The following is a 27,909-nucleotide window of genomic DNA, read 5'->3' on the forward strand; positions in this document are numbered from 1 at the left end:
ACACACAGAGGCAGAGAGAGGCAGAGGCAAAGAGAGAGAGGCAAAGAGAGAGAGAGAGACAGAGGCAAAGAGAGTGAGACAGAGACAAAAAGAGAGAGAGACAGAGGCAAAGAGAGAGAGAGAGAGAGACAGAGGCAAAGAGAGTGAGACAGAGACAAAAAGAGAGAGACAGAGGCAAAGAGAGAGAGAGAGAGGCAAAGAGACAGAGAGACAGAGAGACAGAGGCAAAGAGAGAGAGAGACAGAGGCAAATAGAGAGAGACAGATGGGCAGAGAGAGACAGATGGGAAGAGAGAGATAGATGGGCAGAGAGAGATAGATGGGCAGAGAGAGATAGATGGGCAGCGAGAGAGTTACTGTAGGCAGGACAGTATAGTGGTCAGTGTAGTGTAGTTCTCAGTTTAGTTCTCAGTGTAGTGTAGTAGTCAGTGTAGTGGAAAAATAGTATAGTGGTCAGTGTAGTGTAGTGGACAGTGTAGTGTAGTGGTCAGTGTAGTGTAGTGGATAGTATAGTATAGTGGACAGTATAGTATAGTGGTTAGTGTAGTGGACAGTATAGTATAGTGGTCAGTATAGTATAGTGGACAGTGTAGTGTAGTGGACAGTATAGTATAGTATAGTGGTCAGTGTAGTGTAGTGGATAGTATAGTATAGTGGACAGTATAGTATAGTGGTTAGTGTAGTGGACAGTATAGTATAGTGGTCAGTATAGTATAGTGGACAGTGTAGTGTAGTGGACAGTATAGTATAGTATAGTGGTCAGTGTAGTGTAGTGGATAGTATAGTATAGTGGACAGTATAGTATAGTGGTTAGTGTAGTGGACAGTATAGTATAGTGGTCAGTATAGTATAGTGGACAGTGTAGTGTAGTGGACAGTGTAGTGTAGTGGACAGTGTAGTGTAGTGGACAGTGTAGTGGACAGTATAGTATAGTGGTCAGTGTAGTGTAGTGGACAGTATAGTATAGTGGTCAGTGTAGTGTAGTGGACAGTATAGTATAGTGGTCATTGTAGAGTAGTGGATAGTATAGTAAAGTGGTCAGTGTAGTGGACAGTGTAGTATAGTGTTTAGTGTAGTGTAGTGGTCAGTGTAGTGTAGTGATCAGTGTAGTAGACAGTGTAGTGTAGTGGTCAGTGTAGTGTAGTGTAGTGGACAATATAGTATAGTGGTCAGTATAGGTATCAGGTTGGTCATTACTATTGTATTTGAAGGGACCCGGGGAGTGCTAAAAGTCTGCAGGTTGGGGGATGGCGCAAATTACTTGCCTTGCCCTGGGTGCTGACAACCCACGCTACGATATTGCATCCAGCTAACACTTTATAAGCAGTTACAGCAAGAGTTTGTTTCCTTTTGAGATAAAGGTTTTACATAAATAAAATGACAGCATTCTTGTCAGTGGTAAATGGTTTGTCTCAACCCCCCAACTGCTGCTTTGTCTGGACAGCTTGGTCTGTTGAACACTTCAGCCCTGGAAGGATTTACCCACTTCTTTGAGATACAGCACTCCACACACATTTTAAAACCTCCTGAATTGTCAGGAGTTCCACTTTAACTACTTGCCGACCAGGTCGGCTCCCCTGTGCGAGAGCCCGTAGCTATACGTGTACAATGTATGAACAGCGATCAGTAATTTCCCCTAGTGAGGCCACCCCCCTACAGTTAGAACACACCCAGGGAACATACTTAACCCCTTCCCCACCCCCCTAGTGTTAACCCCTTCCCTGCCAGTGGCATTTTTATAGTAATCCAATGCATTTTTATAGCACTGATCGCTATAAAAATGCCAATGGTCCCAAAAATTTGTCAAAAGTGTACGAAGTATCCGCCATAATGTCGCAGTACCGAAAAAAATCGCTGATCGCCGCCATTACTAGTAAAAAAATTATATTAATAAAAATGCCATAAAACGACCCCCTATTTTGTAAACGCTATAACTTTTGAGCAAACCAATCAATAAACGTTTATTGCGATTTTTTTTTTACGAAAAATATATAGAAGAATACGTATCGGCCTAAACTGAGGAAAAAAATATTTTTTTTATATATTTTTTGGGGGATATTTATTATAGCAAAAAGTAAAAAATATACATTTTTTTCAAAATTGTCGCTGTATTTTTGTTTATAGTGCAAAAACTAAAAATCGCAGAGGTGATTAAATACTACCAAAAGAAAGCTCTATTTGTGGGAAAAAAAGGACACCAATTTTGTTTGGGAGCCACGTCGCACGACCGCGCAATTGTCAGTTAAAACGACGCAGTGCCGAATCGCAAAAAGTGCTCTGGTCTTTGACCAGCAATATGGTCCGGGGGTTACGTGGTTAAAAAAAAAGTAAACGAACTTACTTACTTACAATGCCAGCGCCTTCACCTGACCCGACTTACGAATTGGCTCAGTGTGCCGAAATCACGGAATTCCTGGACAGGCATATTTCCTTATATTAAAAGCCAGCAGCTACAGTATTTGTAGCTGCTGACTTTTTAAAAAAAAATCCAGACTGGAGCTCCTCTTTAAGCAGTGGTTCTGTGTGGATTTTTTTAGGAGGGTAAGGATATTGATAAGTGTCAGTTTAAAGACTATTTCCCTCCCCTTCAGTTAATTTCAATATGTAATTGTAAGATATTTAATCAGTTCAGCACGTTAAGACGTCCATTTTATGTGTTGTTATCTAGTGACATTTTTGAAGTGACCCGCAGTCCCCCTCCCACTTATGAGACCTAACAAGCTGAACATGCAACTTCCCTCATGTTTGTGTTAGACAGAGAACACTGAGTACACAGTCACATGAGTGACACAGAAACTTATTCATGTAGGAAGTGAAGATCTCTGGTCTTTTCAGCATTTCCTCATCATTTTTTTGTATGCTACTTTAACATGCCAAGAACATCATTTTAACTTTCTGATCTGAAGACGGACACGACATAACTGCATGACGTATATGTTGGTTCCTATTATTTCCTAGAAACTTGCTTGTTATGAGGCTGTGCTGTATTTTCAGTGTGGATTTCCTTCTCTTAGTCACCTGACAACCCCAGCCCAGCTTGTGACTGCACGGCACTGCCACAGACTGAGAAAATGAATGGACAGAGACAAGTCCTTTCCCTGGCTCTGCTGATGGGGATTCTGATTTTACAGATTCAGAATAGTTGCGCAAAGTCCTTTTTTCACCATGATAAAGTGCAGGTGAGAGGAATGCAAGTCACCACTGAGGAAGGTGCTTGTCTAGGTACGTACAAGTGTTGTTGTTGTTGTTGTTGTTGTTGTTATATTCAAAGGTAACTTTGTAAAGATTCATATTCTTGCCATTTTCCATTTAGAGAAGGAAGTTCTTAAAGTGTATGTATAAATTCTCCTTTTTAGTTTTGGATAAAGTCCTGTACACACGATCGGTTTGTCTGATGAAAATGGATCGATGGACCGTTTTAGTCTGACGAACCGATCGTGTGTGGGCACCATCGTTTTTTTTTCCCATCTGTTTTAAATTCTTCCTATAGATAAAAAAACGATAGAAAAAAACGTTCGTCTGTGGGGAAGTCCATCGGTCAAAAATCCATGCATGCTCAGAATCAAGTCGACGCATGCGCGGAAGCATTGAACGTCATTTTTTTCAGCACGTCGGAGTGTTTTACGTCACCGCTTCGGACACGATCGGATTTATAACCGATGGTGTGTAGACAAGACTGATGAATGTCAGCTTCATCGGATATCCAATGAAAAAATCCATCGGATTAGACTCCATCAGATATCCGATCGTGTGTACAGGGCTTTTTTTTTTTTTTTTTATGCAGGTGTCCAGTTGTGACACTGGACAAGAAATTCGAGAGACCTAAAAAATAGAATCTGCATCACTTTCTGTCTCTGAAGCCCTGTACACACGGGCGAGAATCCCGTTGTAAAAAAAAACGTTGTTTTTCTCAACGGGATTCTTGTCTAGCTTTCCTTGCATACACACTGTCGTCGTTCTAAAACGTGGTGACGTACAACACGTACGACGGCACTATAAAGGGGAAGTTTGATTCCAATGGCGCCACCCATTGGGCTGCTTTTGCTAATCTCGTGTTACTGCGTGTTAGTAAAAGTTTGGTGAGAGACGATTCGCGCTTTTCAGTCTCTGTGTTTTTCAGTCCATTACAGCGTGATGAATGTGCTATCTCCATTACGAACGCTAGTTTTACCAGAAGGTGCGCTGCCGTCTCATACTTGATTCTGACCATGCGCTGGGTTGTTTAAGACTCAGGCCTCGTACACACGACCGAGTAACTCGTCGGGCGAGACACATCGTTTTCCTCGACGAGTTTCTTGTAAGGCTTGTCGAGGAACTCGACAAGCTTGCTTTGCGTACACACGGTCAAGACAAAATCTCCTTGTTCTCAAACGCGGTGACGTACAACACATACAATGGCAGGGGAAGTTCGATTCCACTGGCACAACCCTGGGGGCTGCTTTTGCTAATCTCATGTTACTGCGTGTTAAGTAAAAGTGTGGTAAGAGACGATTTGCACTTTTCAGTCTGTTACAGCCTGAAAAATGTGTTATCTCCATTACAAATGCTACTTTTACTCCCGTCTCATACTTTATTCTGAGCATGCGTGGGTTTCTTAGCATACACACGCTCGAGTTTTTCGTCGAAAACCAGCCCGACGAGGAACACGACGAGGAAATTGAGACTCCCGTCGAGGAAAAAGAGAACGTGTTCTCTTTTTTTCTCGTCGAGTTCCTCGACAGTTTCCTCGATGAAAAACGTACACACGACCGTTTTCCTCGGCAAAAAAGCTCTGCCACCAAGTTTCTTGATGGATTCTGTCGAGTTTCTCAGTCGTGCGTACGAGGCCTCAGAAAAGCATACACACAAACGTTTTTCTCTTTGTAAACCAGTCCGACGAGAATCACAACGAGAAAATTGAGACTCCCGACGAGAAAATAGAAAGAAGGTTCTCTATTTTTCTCGTCGAGATTCACAACAGTTTTCTCAACGAGAAACCATACACATGAACGGTTTTCTCGGCAAAAAGCTCTGCCAGCAGTTTTCTTGCCGAGAAAACCGTGCGTGTGTACGGCTTCATCCTTTGTCACCAGGACAGAAAGTGAGCGGAAATCATCCCAAAGCAGTAAGGATTAGCGGCGGCCGGTCCATAAGGGGCACAGGGGAGTTTCCCTCCCAAAGTTTTGACAAAGAAAGCTAATCATAGAACAATTTATTTTTAAATAAATGATAATACGACTAACATTTTTTATCATCTTAAAGTTAATATTAACATTAAAGTAATATTATCATTTAATTAAATATAAATTGTTCTATGTGTGTGCACTGTGCGGGGCGCTGGACTAATGGTTGTCTATTATGCCTGTCATTTTTGGACAAGCATGTGATTAGAGCACTGCGCCACAAACCCTCCCACTTATTATTTTAGCGACCCAATATTCGACATCACGTCACTTCCGGTTTCCAGCTTCTCGTCCTGGCCAATCAGGAGGCTAAATATTTGAAACTCGGAAAAAAGACTGGGTTACACGGAAGCCACAGAGGGGAAGCAGCAGGGGTATCAGGGGAGCTGTTTCCCATGGTGAGTGTGGACCTAGAGGGGTTTGTTTGTGCCTCCCCCCATTTTTAGCACCAGCCACCACTGGTAAGGATCAGACTGAGCTTTGAGCTTCTTAACCCCTTTGTGGCAGCAAGAACAGTGGGCTTTATTGCCCAGCCATTGCTCATATGCACCCATTGGAGGAATAAGGTTGTATGCTGAGAGTACACTTACTGCATGCTCCCAGTGCACTGACTGAGCTGCCACCGATAATTCTCGGTCAAGGTTTTTGATCGGGAGCCAGGGAGATGGGAGCCAATCACAGTGGTCACATGATGCAGGAGCCATGTCAGACTATGTTCACACAGACCAGCCTTTCTTAACCTTTTTACCCAGGAGGAACTCTTTGGGAACCCTGCTAAAACCAATTCATTGGGGGGTCAGTGCCCTTAAATTGGTAGCGAGTAGGGAGAATGACCCCCTAACAGTGATGGTCAGAATGCCACGCTAATGGTGGCCTTTCTTACTTTGATAAACAATTGATTTATTTTCCGATCAAACTCTTCTGATAGGAATGTTTAATCTATAGTTGAGACCAGGTTCACAATAAGCTGCGGGAATGAAGCTGTGCGACTTCAGCTGAAATATCAGTCCCAATTTTGGCCACGATTTCTGAGACATCTGTGAGGGTTTCTGCACAGATGTCAATGTAAATCACAGCCTGAAATCGCAAAAAGTAGTACAAAAACTACTTTTTGAAATCTGCGCAGCGCCGCAGATGCAGCGTTGCACCAATTAGGATGGTTCCATTGACATGCGATTTGACATTTCAAATCGCATGTCAAAACGCACCAGTGTGAGCCAGAGCTGAAAGCCTATTTCATTGATAAACAACATGTGGGGAAGTGGATTTCAATCAACAGTTAATATAGGATTATAAGTTATTGATTAGATCTCTGTTTCTACAATGTATTCTCATAATTCGATATCATAAAAAAATTAGATCATATATTCACGATGAACAAAGTATCTCAGTGCTGCTGCTCAATGCTAAATGGTCGATAATTTTATGCCCTGGTCAAATGACTCAGTTTAATCAAATTTGTGGGGGTTGGGGAGTTATAGCTATTTGATTGTTTTTGGATGACATTTTTTAATCAAATTAAAAATAGATTAGATTAAAAAAAAATGAAGCATACATGGTCACCATACAGACAGCTAAAAAGATCATTGGTGTCACACAGTTGGCTCTGCCATGTTATGTTGGCGTCAGAACTATGCAGGGACCAATAAATGAGAGGTCAGTCAGTCAGAGCTCATGGAACCCCCTTGCAGCCTCTGGAGGAACCATGGTTGACATTGCTGGCATAGTTGACCTGACTGACATAGACACTGAAAGTGGAGCACTTAGCATGTGTTTTCAACTTCTGTCACATGCTGCCTAAATAAGAAAGGGTATTCTGAGTCAATGTCCATACTTCTGCACTGGAGCATAGCAGTGTATTACAATGTTCAGTCTATGCTTGCCATTAACCTATATTGCTTCCTCTGCTGGACGAGCATTCACCAGATTAGTAGAATGGATCTTGGTGGCCATACACAGTAGAACGTATGGGATGGCTGGGACACTGGTCTTTGTTGTTCTATCCACAATCCACAGAAATGACATTGTAGGACACGTAATCATTTGCATTGAACTGCATCACCTAATAAGTATGACTTGTAAACATCCTTGAAGTTAAAGGGGTTGTAAAGGTTTGTTTTTTATTTTCGAAATAGGTTACTTTAAGCTAGTGCATTGTTGGTTCACTTACCTTTTCCTTCGATTTCCCTTCTAAATGTTTTTTTTTCTTGGTCTGAATTTCTCACTTCCTGTTATTCCTCAGTAAGCTTGCCCCATCATCCGAGCGGTGGAAAGTCAGCCAGAACAGCTTACTGAGGAGAACAGGAAGTGAGAAATTCAGACAAAGAAAACATTTAGAAGGGAAATCAAAGGAAAAGGTAAGTGAACCAACGATGCACAAGCTTAAAGGAAGCTATTCAGAAAATAAAAAGCAAACCTTTACAACCCCTTTAAATCAGAGGAAACAGAAGACATATTACAAACGAACGTCAATTGTTGTGTGTTCATTTCAAGATGCTGGGTAAGGAAACTTGCACACACACACCTAGTCATCCTGTCTGGTGATGTTTAATGATATCTCTTGAAAATCTATCTCTGCTCTGACACTGTCAGTTATAAATCCATGATCAGAAGATATTTTCTAACCCTTCCAAAGCAAAATGCCAACATAATCAGAGACATCGATCTGCGACAGGCCAACAAATGAAAGAACATGCCAAAAACATTTGTTTTTATTATAATATTCCCAAAATGCATAAGGATGCCTTTATTCTCTCTGCAAATTGTTATTTATTATCATGTAGTATACAAGCGAGTGAGAAACAGTACACACACCCACACACTTAAGTAGTCTGCCTTATAATGCATGATGCTTTGCAGCCTAAAGAAACATATTAGACTGTGCATAGGTCACCTAGGGTAATCTCAGAAGAATGGCATCTGAGTAACGCCTAATGCCTTGTACTGTACACACGATCGGAATTTCTGATGAAAAAAGTCAGACCGAATTTTTTCATCGGATATTCCGACCGTGTGTGTGCCCCCATCGCAAATTCTAGCGATCAGCAAGTTCTGATCGTGTGTTTGGAACTCTGACTGAGAAAAAAAACATGCATGCTCAGAATCAAGTTCACGCATGCTCGGAAGCATTGAACTTCATCTTTCTCGGCTCGTTGTAGTGTTGTACGTCACCGCGTTTTGGACGGTCGAAATTTGGTGTGACAGTGTGTATGCAAGACAGCTTGAACGGAATTCCATCAGGAAAAAACTTCTGTTTTTTCCTGATGGAAAAAATTATGGAAAAAATGATTCCGACAGAAATTCCGATCGTGTGTACAGGGCATAACTTACATGTTTAGATGTTTCTAGATTAATCCATTTTTCTCTGTATCAGGCCTATACAACCAATGGCATGCGTTAGAGATATTTTGTGAGGAATTTGAGTATAAATCTAACATATAAGTATAGAGTTAATAAACAAAGCTTTGTGTGTGAATGAGGTATTCATACTGTACAGGCCACAGTGCCCATGTGAATAATCACATGGGCGCTGTGGCCTGTACAGTATGAATCAACATTTTTTTTGTTGTTTTATGTGGCTGGAGCTGTGTGCAGACAGCCTATGATACGCTATGGGGATGCTATGGGGATACAGGAGCTGTATGAACACAACCATAGGTTCTACCTTGACAACCTTGTGGTCGCAGGTTTATGGCCCTGAACACATACCGGTCACTCACTTGCACATGCACACCTGTCAAATTAGGACCCACAGTGTTCGCACAGTCCCTGCATCCCCGTAGAGTAACAAGCAGCGTCAACCACAGAACAAATTGCCCGTTCACACTGTATCAATGTTTTTTTTTCGTTTTCAATTTTTTTTTCAATTTTTTTTTTTACAAATTGTATTTTTTTTTTTTTCACAAGACTGATGGGGGGGATTGGCTTGAGTGAAATATCAGGGGTGTAAACCAACCCCTGATGTCTCTATTTTTCAGTTATAAATGAACACAGTGAGTGATTGCTACCCATCATTCTGAAATTAAAGGGGCCAGTAAATATGACATATTTGCCAGCCCCTTCCCCTGCTCTCCATAAATACGAGATTCGGGATGAGCCGCCTCCATTCTGTCCTTGATGATGACATCATGTCAAAACGCGTAGGGTGGGGCTTGTTTGGAGTGATGTCAGCTCGCAGCCTGAGGTTTTGGAGAAAAGTGGATATGCCTTTATGTCGGGAAATGGACACTTTCTGATGTAAGTGCAAGAATTTGACATTTATTTTTAATAAAACACTATTAGCACCTTTCATCCCTTATCTATGGTCTCAGGAAGGAGAGAAAATCATTAAAGATCACCCCAAAACATTTTTTTAACATTAGATTGAGGCTAATTACGGGAAGCACGGGTGTTTTTTTTAAATCAATGTAGTACTTACCGTTTTAGAGATAGATGTTCTCCGCCGCTTCCGGGTATGGTCTTCGGGACTGGGCGTTCCTATTTGATTGACAGCCTTCCGACCGTCGCATACAGCGCGTCACGAGTTGCCGAAAGAAGCCGAACGTCGGTGCGGCTCTATACGGTGCCTGCGCACCGACGTTCGGCTTCTTTTTTTTTGTCCATACTTACCTCGGTGGATGCAGCATCAGACCAATGCTGCATCTGTCCCCCGGCATCTCTGCACCGAGCCACAGAACATAGCCAATAAGTTTGGTTCTCTCTCCTCCCCCCGAGCAGAGCGATGCTGACTATCAGTCAGCATTGCTTGTGCTCTACTTCTCCGAGCGTTGAGCTGTGGAGGGGCAGGGAGAGGCTGTCTCAGCGGCTCGCTGAGTTGCTGAGACTGCCATCAATCATGGCAGCTGGCGGATCCAGACTTGGAAGTCGTGATGACCCTCTGCCCCGACGGATGGCAGTGACATCAGTGGAGAGCGGACTTCAGACCGCTCTCCGCTGAATATGGGTCACAGTGGTGCAAAACGAATTGCACTTCTGTGACTCTCAGGAGTAGCCCAGCCTAAAAACCGCAGGCTGGACTTTTCCTTAAAGTTTTCTCATTTAGTTATTTATAACATCACTTATTGAGGATTATTTTATTCTATTTACTGATTGAATCATCTATGAATTCATGTGGCTATCTTCGAATTATAGCTCAGTCACAATATTATTTGTGAGCAGGGAGAATCAGATCAAGGACAGGAAGGTGTGATCAGTGTGCGGAGGGGGGGGGGGGGTCAAATACTGGAACCGATCTCCTGTATAGATTTCCCTGCTGCAGCTGAAAGCCAGTGGGAGGTAGAGGAGGGGAAGTCAGCCCTCAGCTGGTGCAAGGAGAGCCATACAAGGTATCGGTTCCAGTAATCACTCCCACCACACAATCACCCCCTCCTCTTCATGAATGGATTCCTTCTGCTGCCTGCGCCCCCCTTGCGCCCCCCTTGCTGAACTGATGAAGCCCGGGCCTTATACAGCAAAATTCTAGTAAGATCATCAGAATTACTAGAAATCATAAAAAAAAAATTATATATATATATATATATATATATATATATATATATATATATATATATATATATTGCTATGATGTCGGCTAAACACCAGGTTTATGGAACAAGTCACTGCCTATGTCTGCTAGTGGAATTTTTCAACAAAATATACTGTATAGAGAAAGTTCAGGGAAATCCTCGTATGACCTGAAATGTGCATTGCGCAATTTTGAAAAGCCCATAAACTGTAGGTTCTGCATTTTTCTGTGTTGTAAGAAATATTTTACAATTGGGTGATAGGGAGAGATTTCAAAGCTAAAGTTCAGTGGTACCTTGTGTAGCGCCTGTGTACTTTATAGTACCGGTGCTAGTCAAATTTAAGGTTAGATCAGAGTATAGTTAGACTCTGATCCAGATTGTTAAGTGCATAACAGGGTCTCTGTCTCAGCTTGGCTGTGCTGTGGGCTTATTCTGTTGTACTGGGGTGTTCTTCCAGCCCCGATGCTGCAGGTGGCAAGAGTGGAGTCAAGATTTGGGTGCTCTTTCCTAGCAGCCAATCAGGAGGGTTTGACCTCGCTGTGCATGCTGGGGAGGGGTATTTATGGGGCAGACGCCATTGGTTCTTGGTCTTCTTCATCCAGTGTGGCACCCACCTTTAGGGTGGCCACATCACGGCGCCCCGGCGTTATGGCCTACTTGGCCGGGGCGTGCGTGCCACACGGTGTTCCTGGTTCCGGGGCCATGCTGGCCCGGGGCATCTGAACAGCGACGGAGACCCAGTGAGTGACTGGGTTCCCACCTTTGAGAATCCCAAGCTGTACTGCTGTTCGGTGGGGAGTCAGTCTGAGGAGCGCCATTAAGAGGCTGGCGGTCCAAAAGGGCCTGGACAAACCACCGGGGATCGAGGTAGCCTGACACTGAAGGATTAATCACCTGTCAGTCGGTACCTGAGCGACAAGTTGAAGGAGACCCAGGCGTAATTCATCTAAGGAGGTATATCTCCAAAAATTTAATCCAGAGAGGACCTGTGGCAGAGGTACCCTTCTGAGGCTTACCAAGGAGAGTCTGTGGCAGAGACTTCATCTTACAATTGTCAAGTGATACTTCGGCTGCCAGGTCAGTGAGAGGGGACACTAAACCCATTCCGGCAGGAGTGGCGCAGAGAAGTGTTACGCTTGGGAGCAGGACTGTTTCCCTATCATCACGCCTGAATCTGCTATTCTCCCTTCTTCTTCAGCTTTACTTTCCTCACCACAAGTTTATTGTTTTTACCTGGCTGGGTACTAAAGAGCACAGCAAAGAGCACCTGTCGTGGACATTCCTTTACTTCTACTATATGCAATAAGTATCACTCACCCCTGGGAATTCGGAGGAGCCATGAGGTAATGTGCCGCCCAAACATCCAGCAGCTCCTCCGGGGGTAATGCTACACTTGCAACTGATAGCTCCCAGTGTTGGTGATTTTATTGCAGAGCTTATTGTTTGTGTTGTAGTGTAGTCACCCTGCAACTCATTAAATCATCTTGTTCACCTGATGCAGCTTTTTATGACCCTTGTGAGTACATGAATCGTATCCAAAGGTGTTTTTCTTCACAGATATAATAGAAGCAACAATCTAGTCTTAGCCAGACTAAAATGCTCAATTGTAGATGCAGGGCTGTAGTTACTATAATACCACTTATGGACCAGTGCCTAGGGCAGATTCTATAAGGTCTCTTTCATACTCACAAATGGGTCCACGTGCGATTATGTGCGGGAGACCCAGTGGGGTTCCCAATGATTAGCTGCGGAAAGCAGCCCTAATAAAGCTTCCTCAGTTATTTGCAGCCACTCACATGTAATAAGAACAAGACAAGAGGAGTTAGAAGGCTCTTAAGTTCATCTGCCCTGTTAGTGTGAATGGAGGAATTGGTTAATTGGTTATGGGTAGATGACAAAATAAATTATGTTGATTTACTGTCCAGTAAGGAGACTAAAGGCAAAGAGGAGACAGGTGGGAGGTGATATGTCGCTGGCTCACTATCTGTTTTAACTCTGAAAAACCTGCACTAGGTGCATTGCATGCAGTTGCAGGGTGGTTTCTGCGTGGCTCTATTAACTTGAGTTTGTTGCGAGCAACGATGGTACTGTCCACCATTTGTGATGGGGGTATCATTTTTTCCATGACTTGTGTACAACCCGCTCCAGTTGCTGTGTTAGGTTTTACCACCCCTGTACTACATGTTTGAATGAGCTCTAAATCACGAGATTGGCTGCACAGAATTTCAAAACAGTAAACATATTAGAGTCACTGAGGAGGTTTAGTGCTAGAATTATTAGTCTTGCTATAACGTTCATGTTGATACCTCATGTGTGGTACGAACATCATTTACATATGCAGGCGTGACCTCACTATGTGTTTTTTTGTTTTTTACACAAAGGTTGGTTTACTAAAACTAGAGGGCCTGATTCCCAAAAAAGCTGCCTAACTTAACTTTCAGCAGTTAAGTTACACTGACTTAAAATTTCTACCTAAGTGCCTGATCCACAAAGCACTTACCTAGAAATTACACGCCGTGTAACTTAAGTGCCTCCTCTCCGGGGGCGTTTAAAATTTAAATGAGGCGCGCTCCCGCGCCGGCCGTACTGCGCATGCGTGTGACGTAATTTTCCCGACGTGCAGCGCGCGAACGTAATTTACGGCGGGCTTTGTGGATTGCGACGGGACACTAAAGTTGCGACGGGTGAAAAAAAAAAAGCGCCGGGAAAACAAAAACAAAAAAGAAAAATTGTCAGCGTCGCTCGGCATGCATTCCTGAGAGGGAGAACTCCATGCCAATTTTCAAAGAAAAAAACGGCATGGGTTCCCCCCCCAGGAGCATACCAGGCCCTTAGGTCTGGTATGGGTTGTAAGGAGACCCCCCCTACGTCGAATTTTCCCCCTACAATCCATACCAGACCCGTATCCAAAGCACGCTACCCGGCCGGTCAGGAAAGGGAGTGGGGACGAGCGAGCGCCCCCCCCCCTCCTGAGCCGTGCCAGGCCGCATGCCCTCAACATGGGGGGGTTGGGTGCTCTGGGGCAGGGGGGCGCACTGCGGGCCCCCCCACCCCAGAGCACCCTGTCCCCATGTTGATGAGGACAGGACCTCTTCCCGACAACCCTTGCCGTTGGTTGTCGGGGTCTGCGGGCGGGGGCTTATCGGAATCTGGGAGTCCCCTTTAATAAAGGGGCCCCCAGATACCGGCCCCCCACCCTAAGTGAATTGATATGGGGTACATCGTACCCCTGCCCATTCACCTGGAGGCAAAAAGTTAAAGTTATTAAACACACAACACAAGGGTTTTTAAAATAATTTATTAGTCTGCTCCGGAGGCCCCCCCTGTCTTCTTTATTAGCTCTAATACCAGGGGGGGCTTCTTCTTCCACTCTCCGGGGGTCTTCTCCGCTCTCCGGGGGGGGTTTCTTCTTCCGCTCTCCGGAGGGGGGTCTTCTCCGCTCTCCGGGGGTCTTCTCCGCTCTCCGGGGGTCTTCTTCTATCTTCGCCACTCTCCGCTGTTGACTCGGCGCACCCCGGTTCTTCTGCAGCTGTCCGGTGCCTTCTTCTTCAGCGCTGGCTGCCTGCTATCTTCGTGTGTTAGCTCAATTACTAACAGGCAGCCAGCGCGGTCTTCTGTGACGTCAGGTTCTTCTTCTCCCTTCTTCCGATGTTGACACGTCGCCTCTTCTCACTGCAATGATGGAAGCACGCCTTGCATCCCATTTATATAGGCATCACCGTCCCATCATGCTCCGATAGGTACCCACGTGGTGGGTGCACGTGGGTACCTACCGGAGCATGATGGGACGGTGATGCCTATATAAATGGGATGCAAGGCGCGCTTGCATCCCATTTATATTCATTCAGTAGCTAATCAGCTGCTAAGATGGCTTTTACATGAGAGGGAATTTCTGGCTGAAAATAAAGACATCTGCAGATGTCTGCAGCTGCAGGCATCATTCAGACATTTCCACTTCAAATCCAGGACGTCATATGATGTCTTATGGTTGGGAATCATCTCTAGTTTCATTGTCTACAAACTAAATAATTTTTTAATGTGATCCAGTATTACCTGAATTTACTACATGTGCCAGTAAAGCTACCAAAACAAGGTAGCAACATTTTAATCTGACACAGACCATTTTAAAGCATCAATAGGGCCTTATTGAACCCCCCCCCCCCCCTGTGTACAGTATTTAGTCATCTGCCTGATATATCACTTTAACTCTAAAGCCCTGTACACACGATCAGTTTGTCTGATGAAAACAGACCGATGGACCGTTTTCATCGTTTTCATGTTTTCCATCGGTGAAAAAAAATAGAACATGTTTTAAAATTTTCCTATGGATAAAAAAACTGCAATCCATTATGAACGCTACTTTTACCGAAGGTGCGCTCCCGTCTCATACTTTATTCTGAGCATGTGCGGGTTTCTAAGCATACACACAAATGTGTTTCTCATCGTAAACCAGCCCGACGAGAAACCTGACGAGGAAATTGAGACTCCCGACGAGAAAAAAAGAGAACTTGTTCTCTTTTTTTCCTGTCGAGATCCACAACAGTTTTCTCGACGAAAAACATACACACAGCTGTTTTCCTCGGCAAAAAAGCTCTGCCACCAAGTTTCTTGATGGATTTTGTCGAGGAAAGCGGTCGTGTGTACGAGGCCTAATAGTTTAAATTGGCGAAAGGTTAAGAGTTGGGGTTTGTAGTTTAATAGTGCTACGACTGGGTCAGGTAGTAAGGTTTAGTTTTCTAAACCTTAAAAAACCTTTCAAACGTTTTTGGTTATAAATCACTTGTGCTGGATTAGGTAGTACATAATGTATGCAGAATCTGAAATCTCACAACACAAGACCATTTTTATATTATAATTCAGTTTTTTTTTTTTGCTGTGTTGTATTGAGCATTCAATATTTATCAAGGTCCCACTAAAAGCGCATCAGATTTGTAAAGGTCATCTTGTTAAAATAAAAGAAAAAATGTGTGTCTTTTTCTACAGTATTTAATAAATATCTGAAGATGATTTTATTCAGTTGCTTTTTCTTGCCACAAATAAAGGAAAACATTTAAAAAATGTAGTTAAATGTATATTTCTTGTGTAAAAAATATGTCTGTATGCTTTACTGAGACGTAATGGGAAAATAATTTTCAGACATAAAGAGGGAACGTTTCTGTCCTTAATAGAAGGCTTCTTTTTGATTATATGAGTCACTTTGACAAAAAGGTTTCGAATCTTTTAACTGCACGTGGGAAGATATTTTCAGACAAATGGAAGCTTGATGAAACATTAGAGAGCATGTAAAGGAAAAGTACTGCATTCAAAGTATAGTTACCTGGAATGCCTTTTCATAAAAAAAGTTCGATTTTTTTTTTTTTTTTTATGAATGCACTCATTAAAGTGCTGCAACTGAGAATTTGTTGTATATATAGTATAATATACCATTAATAATAATATTGCGTATGCATATACTGTATGTATATCATAAATCTTAGCTAAGCTTTTTAACCCCCTACAACGTTTTTTCAGGTGTCCTATCATAAGAACATTTCCTGAAATTTACATTAAATACAACTTATCTCCTGTTTGTCCTGTCATAAATTTGAATGCTTCACTTTTGCTATTTTTATTGATTTAATTCTCCGTCCTTTGATTTAATCCATCCATCCAAATATTTATATACTCTCCCAGCATGCACCAGTGGCCAGGAAACTCCTACTGGTTGGTTAAGAGAAGTATGAATATTCATAATCCAGTTTCACTGCAGCCCATCATACTAATAACTAAATGACACCTACTGGCAAAAAAAGGAGGCGCTATAGCTACACTGGATTTAGGGGGAAACCAAATTAACAAATAAACTACAAATCAGCTAGGTTACTTACTATGCAGCAGCACTAAATTTGGCTAGTAGCCCTTGTTTAAGACAAGGGGACTACACCCCTGTTATATTTGGGGAGCCATCTAAATATATACGAGTTCATACAGAATCACCACTCTTCTCTACCTTGTGGGTAGCTCTCAGGAAATCATACAGATTTATTGCCTACAAACAGAGATAATTTTGTTCTAGGAGATGACACAGTTACATTCAAGGCATATTGTGAATGATAACTGTCACAGGGACAGTAAAGCCATCAAATGCAAGTTCAGATCAAACAAAGGCTAAGATAACAGCTTCCTTGGCTGTTAAGGATAGGAGTGTTTAGTTCCTCTTTAAAGCGGATGTCCGCTGAAAAAAAAAATATTAAAAGCCAGCAGCTACAAATACTGCAGCTGCTGACTTTAAATATTAGGACACTTACCTCTCCTGGAGTCCAGCGCTGTCCGCAGCAGAGGACGAGCGATCACTCTGCTGCCCCCCCCCCCCGCCATCCTCGGTGAGGGAACCAGGAAGTGAAACGCTCCGGCTTCACTGCCCGGTTCCCTACGGCGCATGTGCGAGTCACGCTACGCCTGCCGATTGGCTCCCGCTGTGTACTGGGAGCCGAAGGTTCCCAGAACACAATGGGGGGGGGGGGGGCGGGAGGTGACGTCATGCCCGCAGTCTGCCCGAGACTGTGAGGCCGGAAGTGGGTGCAAATACCTGTCTTTAGACAGGTGTCTGCACCCCCCACCCCCCTGAAAGGTGTCAAATGTGACACCGGAGGGGGGGAGGGTTCCGATAAGCGGGAGTTCCACTTTAGGGTGGAGCTCCGCTTTAAGACTTCTGGTCAATTTTTATCATTGTGGTATGTCAGCTGCAGGGAGGTGGATAACTAGTGTATGTCTCTTGTGGTGAAAACAGCACAGCAGATCATAGGTACAGATCAACCAAATTTGTATACAACATATGACAGCCGATAAAAGCATGCAAAAGCTATTAGTAGGGATACAACTCATCCAGGTTTCAGTGTTTTCGCTTAATTATTGTTAGGGAAAAGATATAGGATGTTCAAAATACATGTTAATCACTTGAAGTATAGTTTTTTCTCTAGGGCTGCGTTGTCTATAATTCCACTTGGTGCAGTTTAAATTTTTCGGTGTGAAATTTTTACTAAAATATAGGGCCAGATCCTCAAAAGAGATACTCCGACTTAACTGCTGTTCAGTCTGTGTGTAACTTTGGAAACGATCCTCAAAAGGCTTTTTCCAAAGTTAGACAGAAGATCCGGCATGTGTAATTGAATTACACTGCCGAATCTTAGGATGCAGTACCGCATCCGCCGCTGGGGGCATTTCGAGTCGAAATGCCGTTGCTAGTATGCAAATTAGCACTTAAGGCGATCCACAAAGCTTTCTAGCTTCCTTTTTGCGCCGTAAGTGTTATTTTGCAAGTGTAAAATTAGGGCTGGTTCTACAAAGTGTAAACTAGTCACACCTTGTAAAAGCCCATTCCAGCGACGGCATTTGGTATGCTTTCCCGAGGGAGAACTCCACGGCAATTTGTAAAAAACAAAACCGGCATGGGTTCCCCCCCAGGAGCATACCAGGCCCTTAGGTCTGGTATGGGTTGTAAGGGGACCCCCCTACGCCGAAAAATCGACGTAGGGGGTCCCCCTACAATCCATACCAGACCCGTATCCAAAGCACGCTACCCGGCCGGCCAGGAATGGGAGTGGGGATGAGCGAGCGCCCCCCCCCCCCTCCTGAGCCGTGCCAGGCCGCATGCCCTCAACATGGGGGGGTTGGGTGCTCTGCGGCAGGGGGGCGCACTGCGGGCCCCCCCACCCCAGAGCACCCTGTCCCCATGTTGATGAGGACAGGACCTCTTCCCGACAACCCTTGCCATTGGTTGTCGGGGTCTGCGGGCGGAGGCTTATCGGAATCTGGGAGTCCCCTTTAATAAGGGGGCCCCCAGATACCGGCCCCCCACCCTAAGTGAATGGATATGGGGTACATCGTACCCCTATCCATTCACCTGGAGGCAAAAAGTAAAAGTTAGTAAACACACAACACAAGGCTTTTTAAAATATTTTATTATTCTGCTCCGGACGCCCCCCCTGTCTTCGTTATTAGCTCAATTACCAGGGGGGGCTTCTTCTTCCGCTCTCCGGGGGTCTTCTCCGCTCTCCGGGGGGGGTTTCTTCTTCCGCTCTCCGGGGGGGGCTTCTCCGGACTCCGGGGGGCTTCTTCCATCTTCTCCCCTCTTCCGCTCTTGACTCGGCGAACCCCGGTTCTTCTGCAGCTCTCCGGTGCCTTCTTCTTCAGCGCTGGCTGCCTGCTATGTTTGTGTGTTAGCTCGATTTCAAACAGGCAGCCGGCGCGGTCTTCTGTGGCGTCAGGGTCTCCTGTTCTTCTCCCCTCTTCCGATGTTGACTCGTCGCCTGTTGTCGCTGCAATGATGGAAGCGCGCCTTGCATCACATTTATATAGGCATCACCGTCCCATCATGCTCCGGCAGGTACCCACGTGGTGGGTGCCTACCCACGTGCACCCACCACGTGGGTACCTACCGGAGCATGATGGGACGGTGATGCCTATATAAATGGGATGCAAGGCGCGCTTCCATCATTACAGTGACAACAGGCGACGAGGCAACATCGGAAGAAAGGAAGAGAAGACCCTGACGCCACAGAAGACCGCGCTGGCTGCCTGTTTGAAATCGAGCTAACACACAAACATAGCAGGCAGCCAGCGCTGAAGAAGAAGGCACCGGAGAGCTGCAGAAGAACCGGGGTTCGCCGAGTCAAGAGCGGAAGAGGGGAGAAGATGGAAGAAGCCCCCCGGAGTCCGGAGAAGCCCCCCCCCGGAGAGCGGAAGAAGAAACCCCCCCCCGGAGAGCGGAGAAGACCCCCGGAGAGCGGAAGAAGAAGCCCCCCCTGGTAATTGAGCTAATAACGAAGACAGGGGGGGCGTCCGGAGCAGAATAATAAAATATTTTAAAAAGCCTTGTGTTGTGTGTTTATTAACTTTTACTTTTTGCCTCCAGGTGAATGGATAGGGGTACGATGTACCCCATATCCATTCACTTAGGGTGGGGGGCCGGTATCTGGGGGCCCCCTTATTAAAGGGGACTCCCAGATTCCGATAAGCCTCCGCCCGCAGACCCCGACAACCAATGGCAAGGGTTGTTGGGAAGAGGTCCTGTCCTCATCAACATGGGGACAGGGTGCTCTGGGGTGGGGGGGCCCGCAGTGCGCCCCCCTGCCGCAGAGCACCCAACCCCCCCATGTTGAGGGCATGCGGCCTGGCACGGCTCAGGAGGGGGGGGCGCTCGCTCGTCCCCACTCCCATTCCTGGCCGGCCGGGTAGCGTGCTTTGGATACGGGTCTGGTATGGATTGTAGGGGGACCCCTACGTCGATTTTTCGGCGTAGGGGGGGTCCCCTTACAACCCATGCCAGACCTAAGGGCCTGGTATGCTCCTGGGGGGGAACCCATGCCGGTTTTTTCTTTGAAACTTGGCATGGAGTTCTCCCTCAGGAATGCATGCCGCTGTCATTTTTTTTTTTCCCCGACGCAACTTTTTTAAGCCGTCGCGATCCTCAAAACTCGGCGTAACGTAACTTCGCGCATGCGCAGTACGGCCGGCGCGGGAGCGCGCCTCATTTAAATGGGACTCGCCCCATTTGAATAGGAACGCCTTGCGCCGGCGGAATTTTAGTTACACAGCCTGAAATTTCTAGATAAGTGCTTTGTGGATCAGGCACTTAGGTAGAAACTTTAAGGCAGTGTAACTTAAATTGGATTTTTTAAGTTACGTCAGGTTTTTGTGGATCTGGCCCATAATTTTTTTTGCTATATTTAAGGATGGATATGTGGGCTTGTGTTAGGAAGTATGCATGTGAGGCTGTTTTGAAAAAAAAAAAATTTACTCTCACTCTTGTAAAGAGTACCTTGAAAAGTCTTGTTGTATGTATACAATGACAATAAAGTGTTATCTTATCTCTTATTTTATCTTATCTGTTGCTAGTAAAGATTTGATAAACAATTAAATTTTTGGATTTTTGTGTAACTTTAAATTAGTAGTTCATCCACAAGTTTGTCATCCAAACTATGTACTGCTGCGTAGGTTGGCATGTGCAGTTTTTCTAGTTTACTAAGCATCTTGATATCCTACTTTGTTAATAAATGGCCATGGTTAGGTGAGCCCTTGGTCACATAACTTGGATGGCTCCAACTAAGCAATCCTAATCTGCCTTTGCCCATCTATACTAGACCTTTCAGATAGTTGAGTTAAATAGTGACAAACCTGACCTGAAGTAACTTGTTTTTGGACATCTACACCCTGTAGTTTTGAAGATTATCTATTCTTTTTTCCTCCACTCGTTTTTCCATTTTCTTTGTTGCATTCATGTGTTATTTAACACTGGCAACTTCCATACTTTTTAGTTATATGTTCCTTTTGTAATAGATATTCCACTCTGCCACTGCTTTTTTTACATTTATTTTTGCCTTTTAGAAAAAAAAATATTAAATTATTATGTCAATTATTTTCCTAAAAATGTATATTGTTTGTTATGTATTTGCACACCATTTTAAACCATAATTTTATGAACAAATCAGGAATGCATTGACCGTGTTTTGGCCATTGAAAAAAGTATATCCTGTTTTCTTAGATGTGAGTTTGTTTCTGCTAGATATCCTATTAGAGTCATTTGAAGTTCTTCAATTTATCTCCATTCTATATTTGTGACCAATTCCCTAAGGGAGTCATTATTCCCTTATTATTTGTGAAATAATTATGTATTATTTGTGATCAATTCCCTAAGGGAATTTGTATTTCCCTAAGGGAACTATTAAGGGATTTAGTGTATTTTTTGAAAAAGGTGAGATTTATGAGCAAATCCAATCAAGTAAAATTAATTAGTGAATGGCTAACCCTTTCATAAACACTGAAACTGTGGCAGCAAGTCAGATTTGTATCACCAATGAGTGATTCTGTTGATTACAGTCAGAAGTTGAGAGTTATCTGGTGCCTTTTTCAACATGTGGAGTGTAGAAATGACAAATGGAAACTGATTGGTTCTATGGGTAACAAGCTATTTCCTATTAAAACAACTTTCATACAGATACACCATGTTCAGGAGTTCCCAGCGCTTTGTGATTCATAAGTTAGAGACATAGGCTAACCAAGTCAAGAATGGAAAATCAAAAGTTGAGAATATTTGTTAAATATATTATTAATCATTGCAAATATTATGTATATATGGTTCAGGGGGACTAAGTCCACGCCCCACACTATACAGTGGGGATCGAAGGTTTGGGCACCCCAGGTAAAAATGTGTATTAATGTGCATAACGAAGCCAAGGAAAGATGAAAAAATCTCCAAAAGGCATCAAATTACAGATTAGACATTCTTATAATATGTCAAAAAAAGTTAGATTTTATTTCCATTATTTACACTTTCAAAATTACAGAAAACAAAAAAATGGCGTCTGCAAAAGTTTGTGCACCCTGCAGAGTTATTATCTTGTACTGCCCCCTTTGGCAAGTATCACAGCTTGTAAACGCTTTTTGTAGCCAGCCAAGAGTCTTTCAATTCTTGTTTGAGGTATCTTTGCCCATTCTTCCTTACAAAAGTCTTCCAGTTCTTTGAGATTTCTAGGCTGTCTGTCACGCACTGCTCTTTTAAGGTCTATCCATAGATTTTCAATTATGTTGAGGTCAGGAGATTGTGAAGGCCATGGCAAAACCTTCAGTTTACACCTCTTGATGTAATCCCCCGTGGATTTTGAGGTGTGTTTAGGATCATTATCCATTTGTAGAAGCCATCCTCTCTTTAACTTCAGCTTTTTCACAGATGGCATCAAGTATTTATTGAATCCATTTTTCCTTCTACTCGTGAAATTTTCCCTGTGCCACTATCTGCAATACAACCCCAAAGCATGATTGATCCACCCCCATGCTTAACAGTTGGACAGAGGTTATTTTCATTAAATTCTGTGCCCTTTCTTCTCCAAATGTACCTTTGCTCATTCCGGCCAAAAAGTTATATTTTAACCTCATCGGTCCACAGAACTTGTTTCCAAAATGCATCAGGCTTGTCTATATGTTCATTTGCAAAGTTCAAACTCTGATATTTGTGGTGAGGATGTAGAAGAGGTTTTCTTCTGATGACTCTTCCATGAAGACCATATTTGTACAAGTATCTCTTTATAGTGGAATAGTGTACCACAACTCCAGTGTCTGCCAGATCTTTCTGGAGGGATCGTGCAGTCAAATGTGGGTTTTGAATTGCTTTTCTCACAATCCTGCGAGCTGTACTGTCTGAATTTTTTTCTTGGTTTTACAGATCTTGCTTTAACTTCCACTGTTCCTGATGACTGCCATTTCTTAATTACATTTCGAACAGAGGATATTGACATCTGAAAACGCTTTGCTATCTTCTTATAGCCTTCTCCAGCTTTGTGAGCTTCAACTATTTTCAGTTTCAGTTTTCTAGACAACTGCTTAGAAGAACCCATGGTGCTGATTGTTGGGGCAAGGTCAGATGAGTCTGGGCATTTAAAACCTTTGAGATTGACATCACCTGGTCTTCCCAGACGATGATTGAGAACAATCCATGACACTGGCAGGTCTCAGCTTTTCAAAGGGGGCAGTGCATGCTATAAATTCTGCAGACGCCATTTTTTTGTTTTCTGTAATTTTGAAAGTGTAAATGATGACATATTATAAGAATGTCTAATCTGTAATTTGATGCCTTTTGGAGATTTTTCCATCTTTCCTTGGCTTCGTTATGCACATTAATACAAAGTTTTACCTGGGGTGCCCAAACTTTCGATCCCCACTGTATAAGGCTGCCTGCACGGTGGCCCTGTGTAGTGTGGGCGGAGAGATAGTGTGATTTAGATTGAGCAGGCAGGTTATTCAGTTAGCTGCAGTGTATTTCATATATATACAGTATATATATATATATATATATATATATATATATATATATATATATATATATATATATATATATATATTTATTGTGACAGGAAGTCAGGTAAATCTGTGGGTGTTGTCACAAACGGGAGATACATTTCTGCCTTGTTTAGACAATACACCAATTGTTATTAGGCGTCGGCTGCAAAAGTAGCCAGGAAACGTTTAAGGGCGTTGGAAAACTTCAGCTGTTCAGAATGAGGCAATTAAGGCCTCTATAAGTAATCCAGAGGATTACCACTGATTTGCTGCATCCTGAGGCTTTGTGAGTAAGGAAAGCAGTAGCTGAAAGTCTTCTGAGGAGGTGAGGTGGTCATTGATTTTTCTGTGTGATAAAAATCAAAAAGAGACTATTGTTTTTCTGCTGTATGACCAGCAGTGCCTGCCCAGCACTAGGCTGTGCCAGACTCCATAGATAGGTTCCTGTGTGGTGAAGGTAGACGCCCCAAGTGGCCAGGGTTTATTTTATGTTTGATTTTGTTTATGCTGTTTGGATGCTAACCCCTTACACCTTACAATATATATATATATATATATATATATATATATATATATATATATATATATATACACACAGTCAGTCAGTCTAGTATATATATATATATATATATATATATATATATATATATATATATATATATATATAGTAGACTTTGGGGATCTTTAAGCTCCGCGAGACAAGTGCGTAAAACCGTGTCAGTAAAGCAAAGGGTCTTTATTGGTGACCAAACAAAACAAAATAAAGCTTTTCTTCAGCATCAAAAACGTCACAACAAAAGTCCTGCTTGTTTCCAGCATAAATTAGGAAAAAGTCTTTCTTCAGAAAAACAACCAAAAGAAAGGCACATATGTTTTTAGTAAGAAGTCCTCCAGACCTTCCCTGCAGACACAGCTTTACTTCCAAACTACTCAAAGGTCCTTTCTGAGCAGCTAGCAGACTTCCATCTTGTCCTCACAGGTGCACTCTCCCAACTCACTCACTCCCTCCAGCATCACTTCCTGCTTTAATGGGTGGTTGTCTGTGAGATTTTAACCCCTTGTGCGCTGGCTTCCAGGGTTTAGGAGTGGAGGCTCCATCCCACCCAAATAACACTTTGGAGCCTCCAAAATTCCAGGCCCCAAACTACTTTATTAAGATAGAGAAGACTGCGAGCCAGTCCTCTCTGAATTAGCGCCTGCCTGGAACTTTTCACCCACTTTTGGGTGACCCCCTGAACCTTCTACCTCTATTTAAATGGACCATAGTCCAAACAGTGGTGCCGTATAGCACCCGTCCAGGACCCACCCCCGGTGTCCTGTACAATATATATATATATATATATATATAAATATATATATACTCTGCATCCAGTGTAGCCTATATCTGACTGCAGGCCATTTGTGGTGTACTTTTTCTAAATACACTTCAGGCGGTGTATTTAATATATATATATATATATATATATATATATATATATATATATATATATATATATATATATACACAGTTTTATATATATTTATATATATATATATATATATATATATATATATATATATGTTCTGCATCCAGTGTAGCCTATATCTGACGGCAGGCCATTCCTGGTGTACTTTTTCTAATATACTTCTGGTGGTGTACCCAGTACACAATACAGTGCAGCCATAGTTGCTATTGCACTTCTGGTGGTGTACACAATACAGTGTACCCGTAGTATACTTGCTACTACTTTTCTGGTGGTGTACACAATACAGTGCAGCCATAGTGCAGTTGCTACTACACTTCTGGTGGTGTACACAATACAGTGCAGATGTAGTGCAGTTGCTAATACTTTTCTGGTGGTGTACACAATACAGTGCAGCTATTGTTAGTATTACACTTCTGGTGGTGTACACAATACAGTGCAGCCATAGTGCACTTGCTACTACACTTCTGTTGGAGTACACAATACAGTGCAGCTGTAGTGCAGTTGCTAATACTTTTCTGGTGGTGTACACAATACAGTGCAGCCATTGTTGGTATTACACTTCTGGTGGTGTACACAATACAGTGCAGCCATAGTGCACTTGCTACTACTTTTCTGGTGGTGTACACAGTATACAATACAGTGTAGTGTGGTGTTGCAAAACAAAATTTACATCATGTCCGGAAGGCCACCAAGGAGAGGCAGACGCTCACAAGCCACTAAAAGAGGGCAAGCAGGCTCTGTGTCTACAGTCAACAGTTCTGGTCGTGGACACAGTGCATCCTCTGCACGTGGCCGTGGGGCATGCTTTTCCCATTTTTTTTTGCTGCTGGCCTTGTTATTGAGCCACAACATGCAGAAGAGTTTGTGGAGTGGATAAACAAGCCGTCCTCAACCTCCTCATCTTCTGTTACCCAGGCTCAGAGTAGTTTGCCTGCCAATGCAGCTGCAAACCGACCTCTTCCAACGGCTCCTTGTCAACAGTCACTCCTTCCCTAGCCCCACCATCATGCATCTATAGCTGTTGTTGAATTTATACTGAGACCCTAAGGCTGCGCAATTGATTAACCACAGACCGTAAGCACTACAAATTGAGTTCCTCTACATGCAGTTAGGGGGCTAGTCTTCCTATGCCTGTAGGCTACCATGAGTTCTCGGCAGAGATGTGTGTGGAGCAATGCAAAAGAAAAACCAGAGTGGAAAAAGCAGAACAAACTGCATGTGAAGTATAGAGGAAATAGTCTATAATCACACTCAGAAGTGTTGCTGATGCTTACTTACAACATAAATACAGTATGCCATGTTAGTGTCAAAATTTGGTGGAAGAAGTCTTGTGATGTCTGTTGCTAAGCAGTTCTTGTGGGTTGTAGGAAATCTACTCACTATTCTAATAAAAGGGTTTCATTATGAAACACATTTAACCAAAGCACTGGCATCCTTTATGCTAACTGAATTATAAATGACAGCTATAGCATTATTATTTTAAACGGTATATTATATATATTACATTAATAACAAAGATCAGCCAATAACATTTATTTTATTTCTGTATCCTGAACAATAGAATTAAATAAAATATATGCCAAAATACAGTGCATCATGTCTAGAAATCCATACACAAAATCAGGAATAAAATAACTTGGAGATGAAGAAAAACTCTCCTAAATAGTTTATGCTGCTCTAAAGCTTTTTGACCCATGTTTAGTCATGTAAAGAACATGTAACAGAAATATTACGTTTGCAGGGGAACATCTAGTGCCAACAAAAACATAGCACCATCTGGCCAGCACTACCCATACATTCTTTATCTGTTTCCCTTAATGGAAATGTACCCCAAAATGTTCTTCCAGTTTTAAACACCTTATATTCCAGCCAGGTAACATTACTCCCTCTCACGTTTCCTGGCCAGCAGGCTCCAGAGATAAAACAAGCTGGATCCGTGATCCTGTTCACCAGACCAAATTCCTTGTTGAATAAACCATCACAGACCTTGAAGCACTTACGTGGTATCCCACACCACACCCAAGGCTCTTTGGCCAAGCTTATGGCAATACACACACACACACGTGTATATATATATATATATATATATATATATATATATATATATATATATATATATACACACAGTATCTCACAAAAGTGAGTAAACCCCCACATTTTTGTTAAAAAATGTAATTATATCTTTTCATGTGACAAAACTGAAGAAATTGCACTTTTCTACAATGTAACGTAGTGAGCACATAGGCCCATATTCTCTCTAAAAATCCGCGGGCTGCGCTTAAGGCACTTACACTCCGCTGTCCCAACTTACAGGAGTAAGTGTTGTATTCCCCAAACACTTGCTCCGTAAGTTGGGACGGCGGAGTGTAAATGCCCCGGCGTAGCCTGGCGGATCTCCAAGCTTGTATTCAAATTAAGCGCGCCCCCGATTCTAATGAACTGCGCATGCGCCGGGCTTCAAAAAGCCCAGTGCGCATGTTCCAGTTCTCGGCGGAAAACGTCAATGACGCCGACGTGTGCGTCATTGACGTAAAGTCGTATTCAAGAACGACTTACGGAAACGACGTACCCAACGAAAAAACACGACGCGGACCCGACGCCATCCGTAACATGGCCTACGTGGGACTTGCGGAAACTTACTCCTCATATAGCAGGAGTAAGTTTCCGCTTACGCAAACGACGTTAGCGACGGTTACGCGATGCGAACTCGTTCGGGAATCGGCATAGAAGGATCATTTGCATACGCAAATGAGTCCTTCACGTAAATGCCATCTAGCGGCGGCCGGCGTCATTACATTTAAGATCCGCCAGTGTAAGTGACTTACAGATGGCGGATCTTAAGTGTATCTATGCGAAAATGATTCTAAGAATCAGTCGCATAGATACATGGGCCAAAAAAGGGAGATACGATGGAGTATCCTGAGATACTCCATCGTAACTCCTATGAGAATATGGCCCAAGGTCT

The 27,909-nt window shown here is 43.2% G+C and overlaps 1 protein-coding gene across 1 annotated transcript in view; it reads left to right on the forward strand.

Moving 5' to 3' along the window:
* The first annotated feature begins 2,741 nt into the window (after positions 1-2,741).
* Positions 2,742-27,909, forward strand: part of AOAH (acyloxyacyl hydrolase) — a 198,038-nt gene continuing 172,870 nt past the window's right edge. Inside the window, exon 1 of the mRNA XM_040353220.1 lies at positions 2,742-3,221. Coding sequence (XP_040209154.1) covers positions 3,071-3,221 — 151 coding nt within the window. The 5' untranslated portion in view covers positions 2,742-3,070. The remainder of the gene's footprint in view (positions 3,222-27,909) is intronic.

The sequence above is a fragment of the Rana temporaria genome, chromosome 5 (genome assembly GCF_905171775.1).
Source record: "Rana temporaria chromosome 5, aRanTem1.1, whole genome shotgun sequence".
NCBI classification, from domain to species: Eukaryota; Metazoa; Chordata; class Amphibia; order Anura; family Ranidae; genus Rana; species Rana temporaria.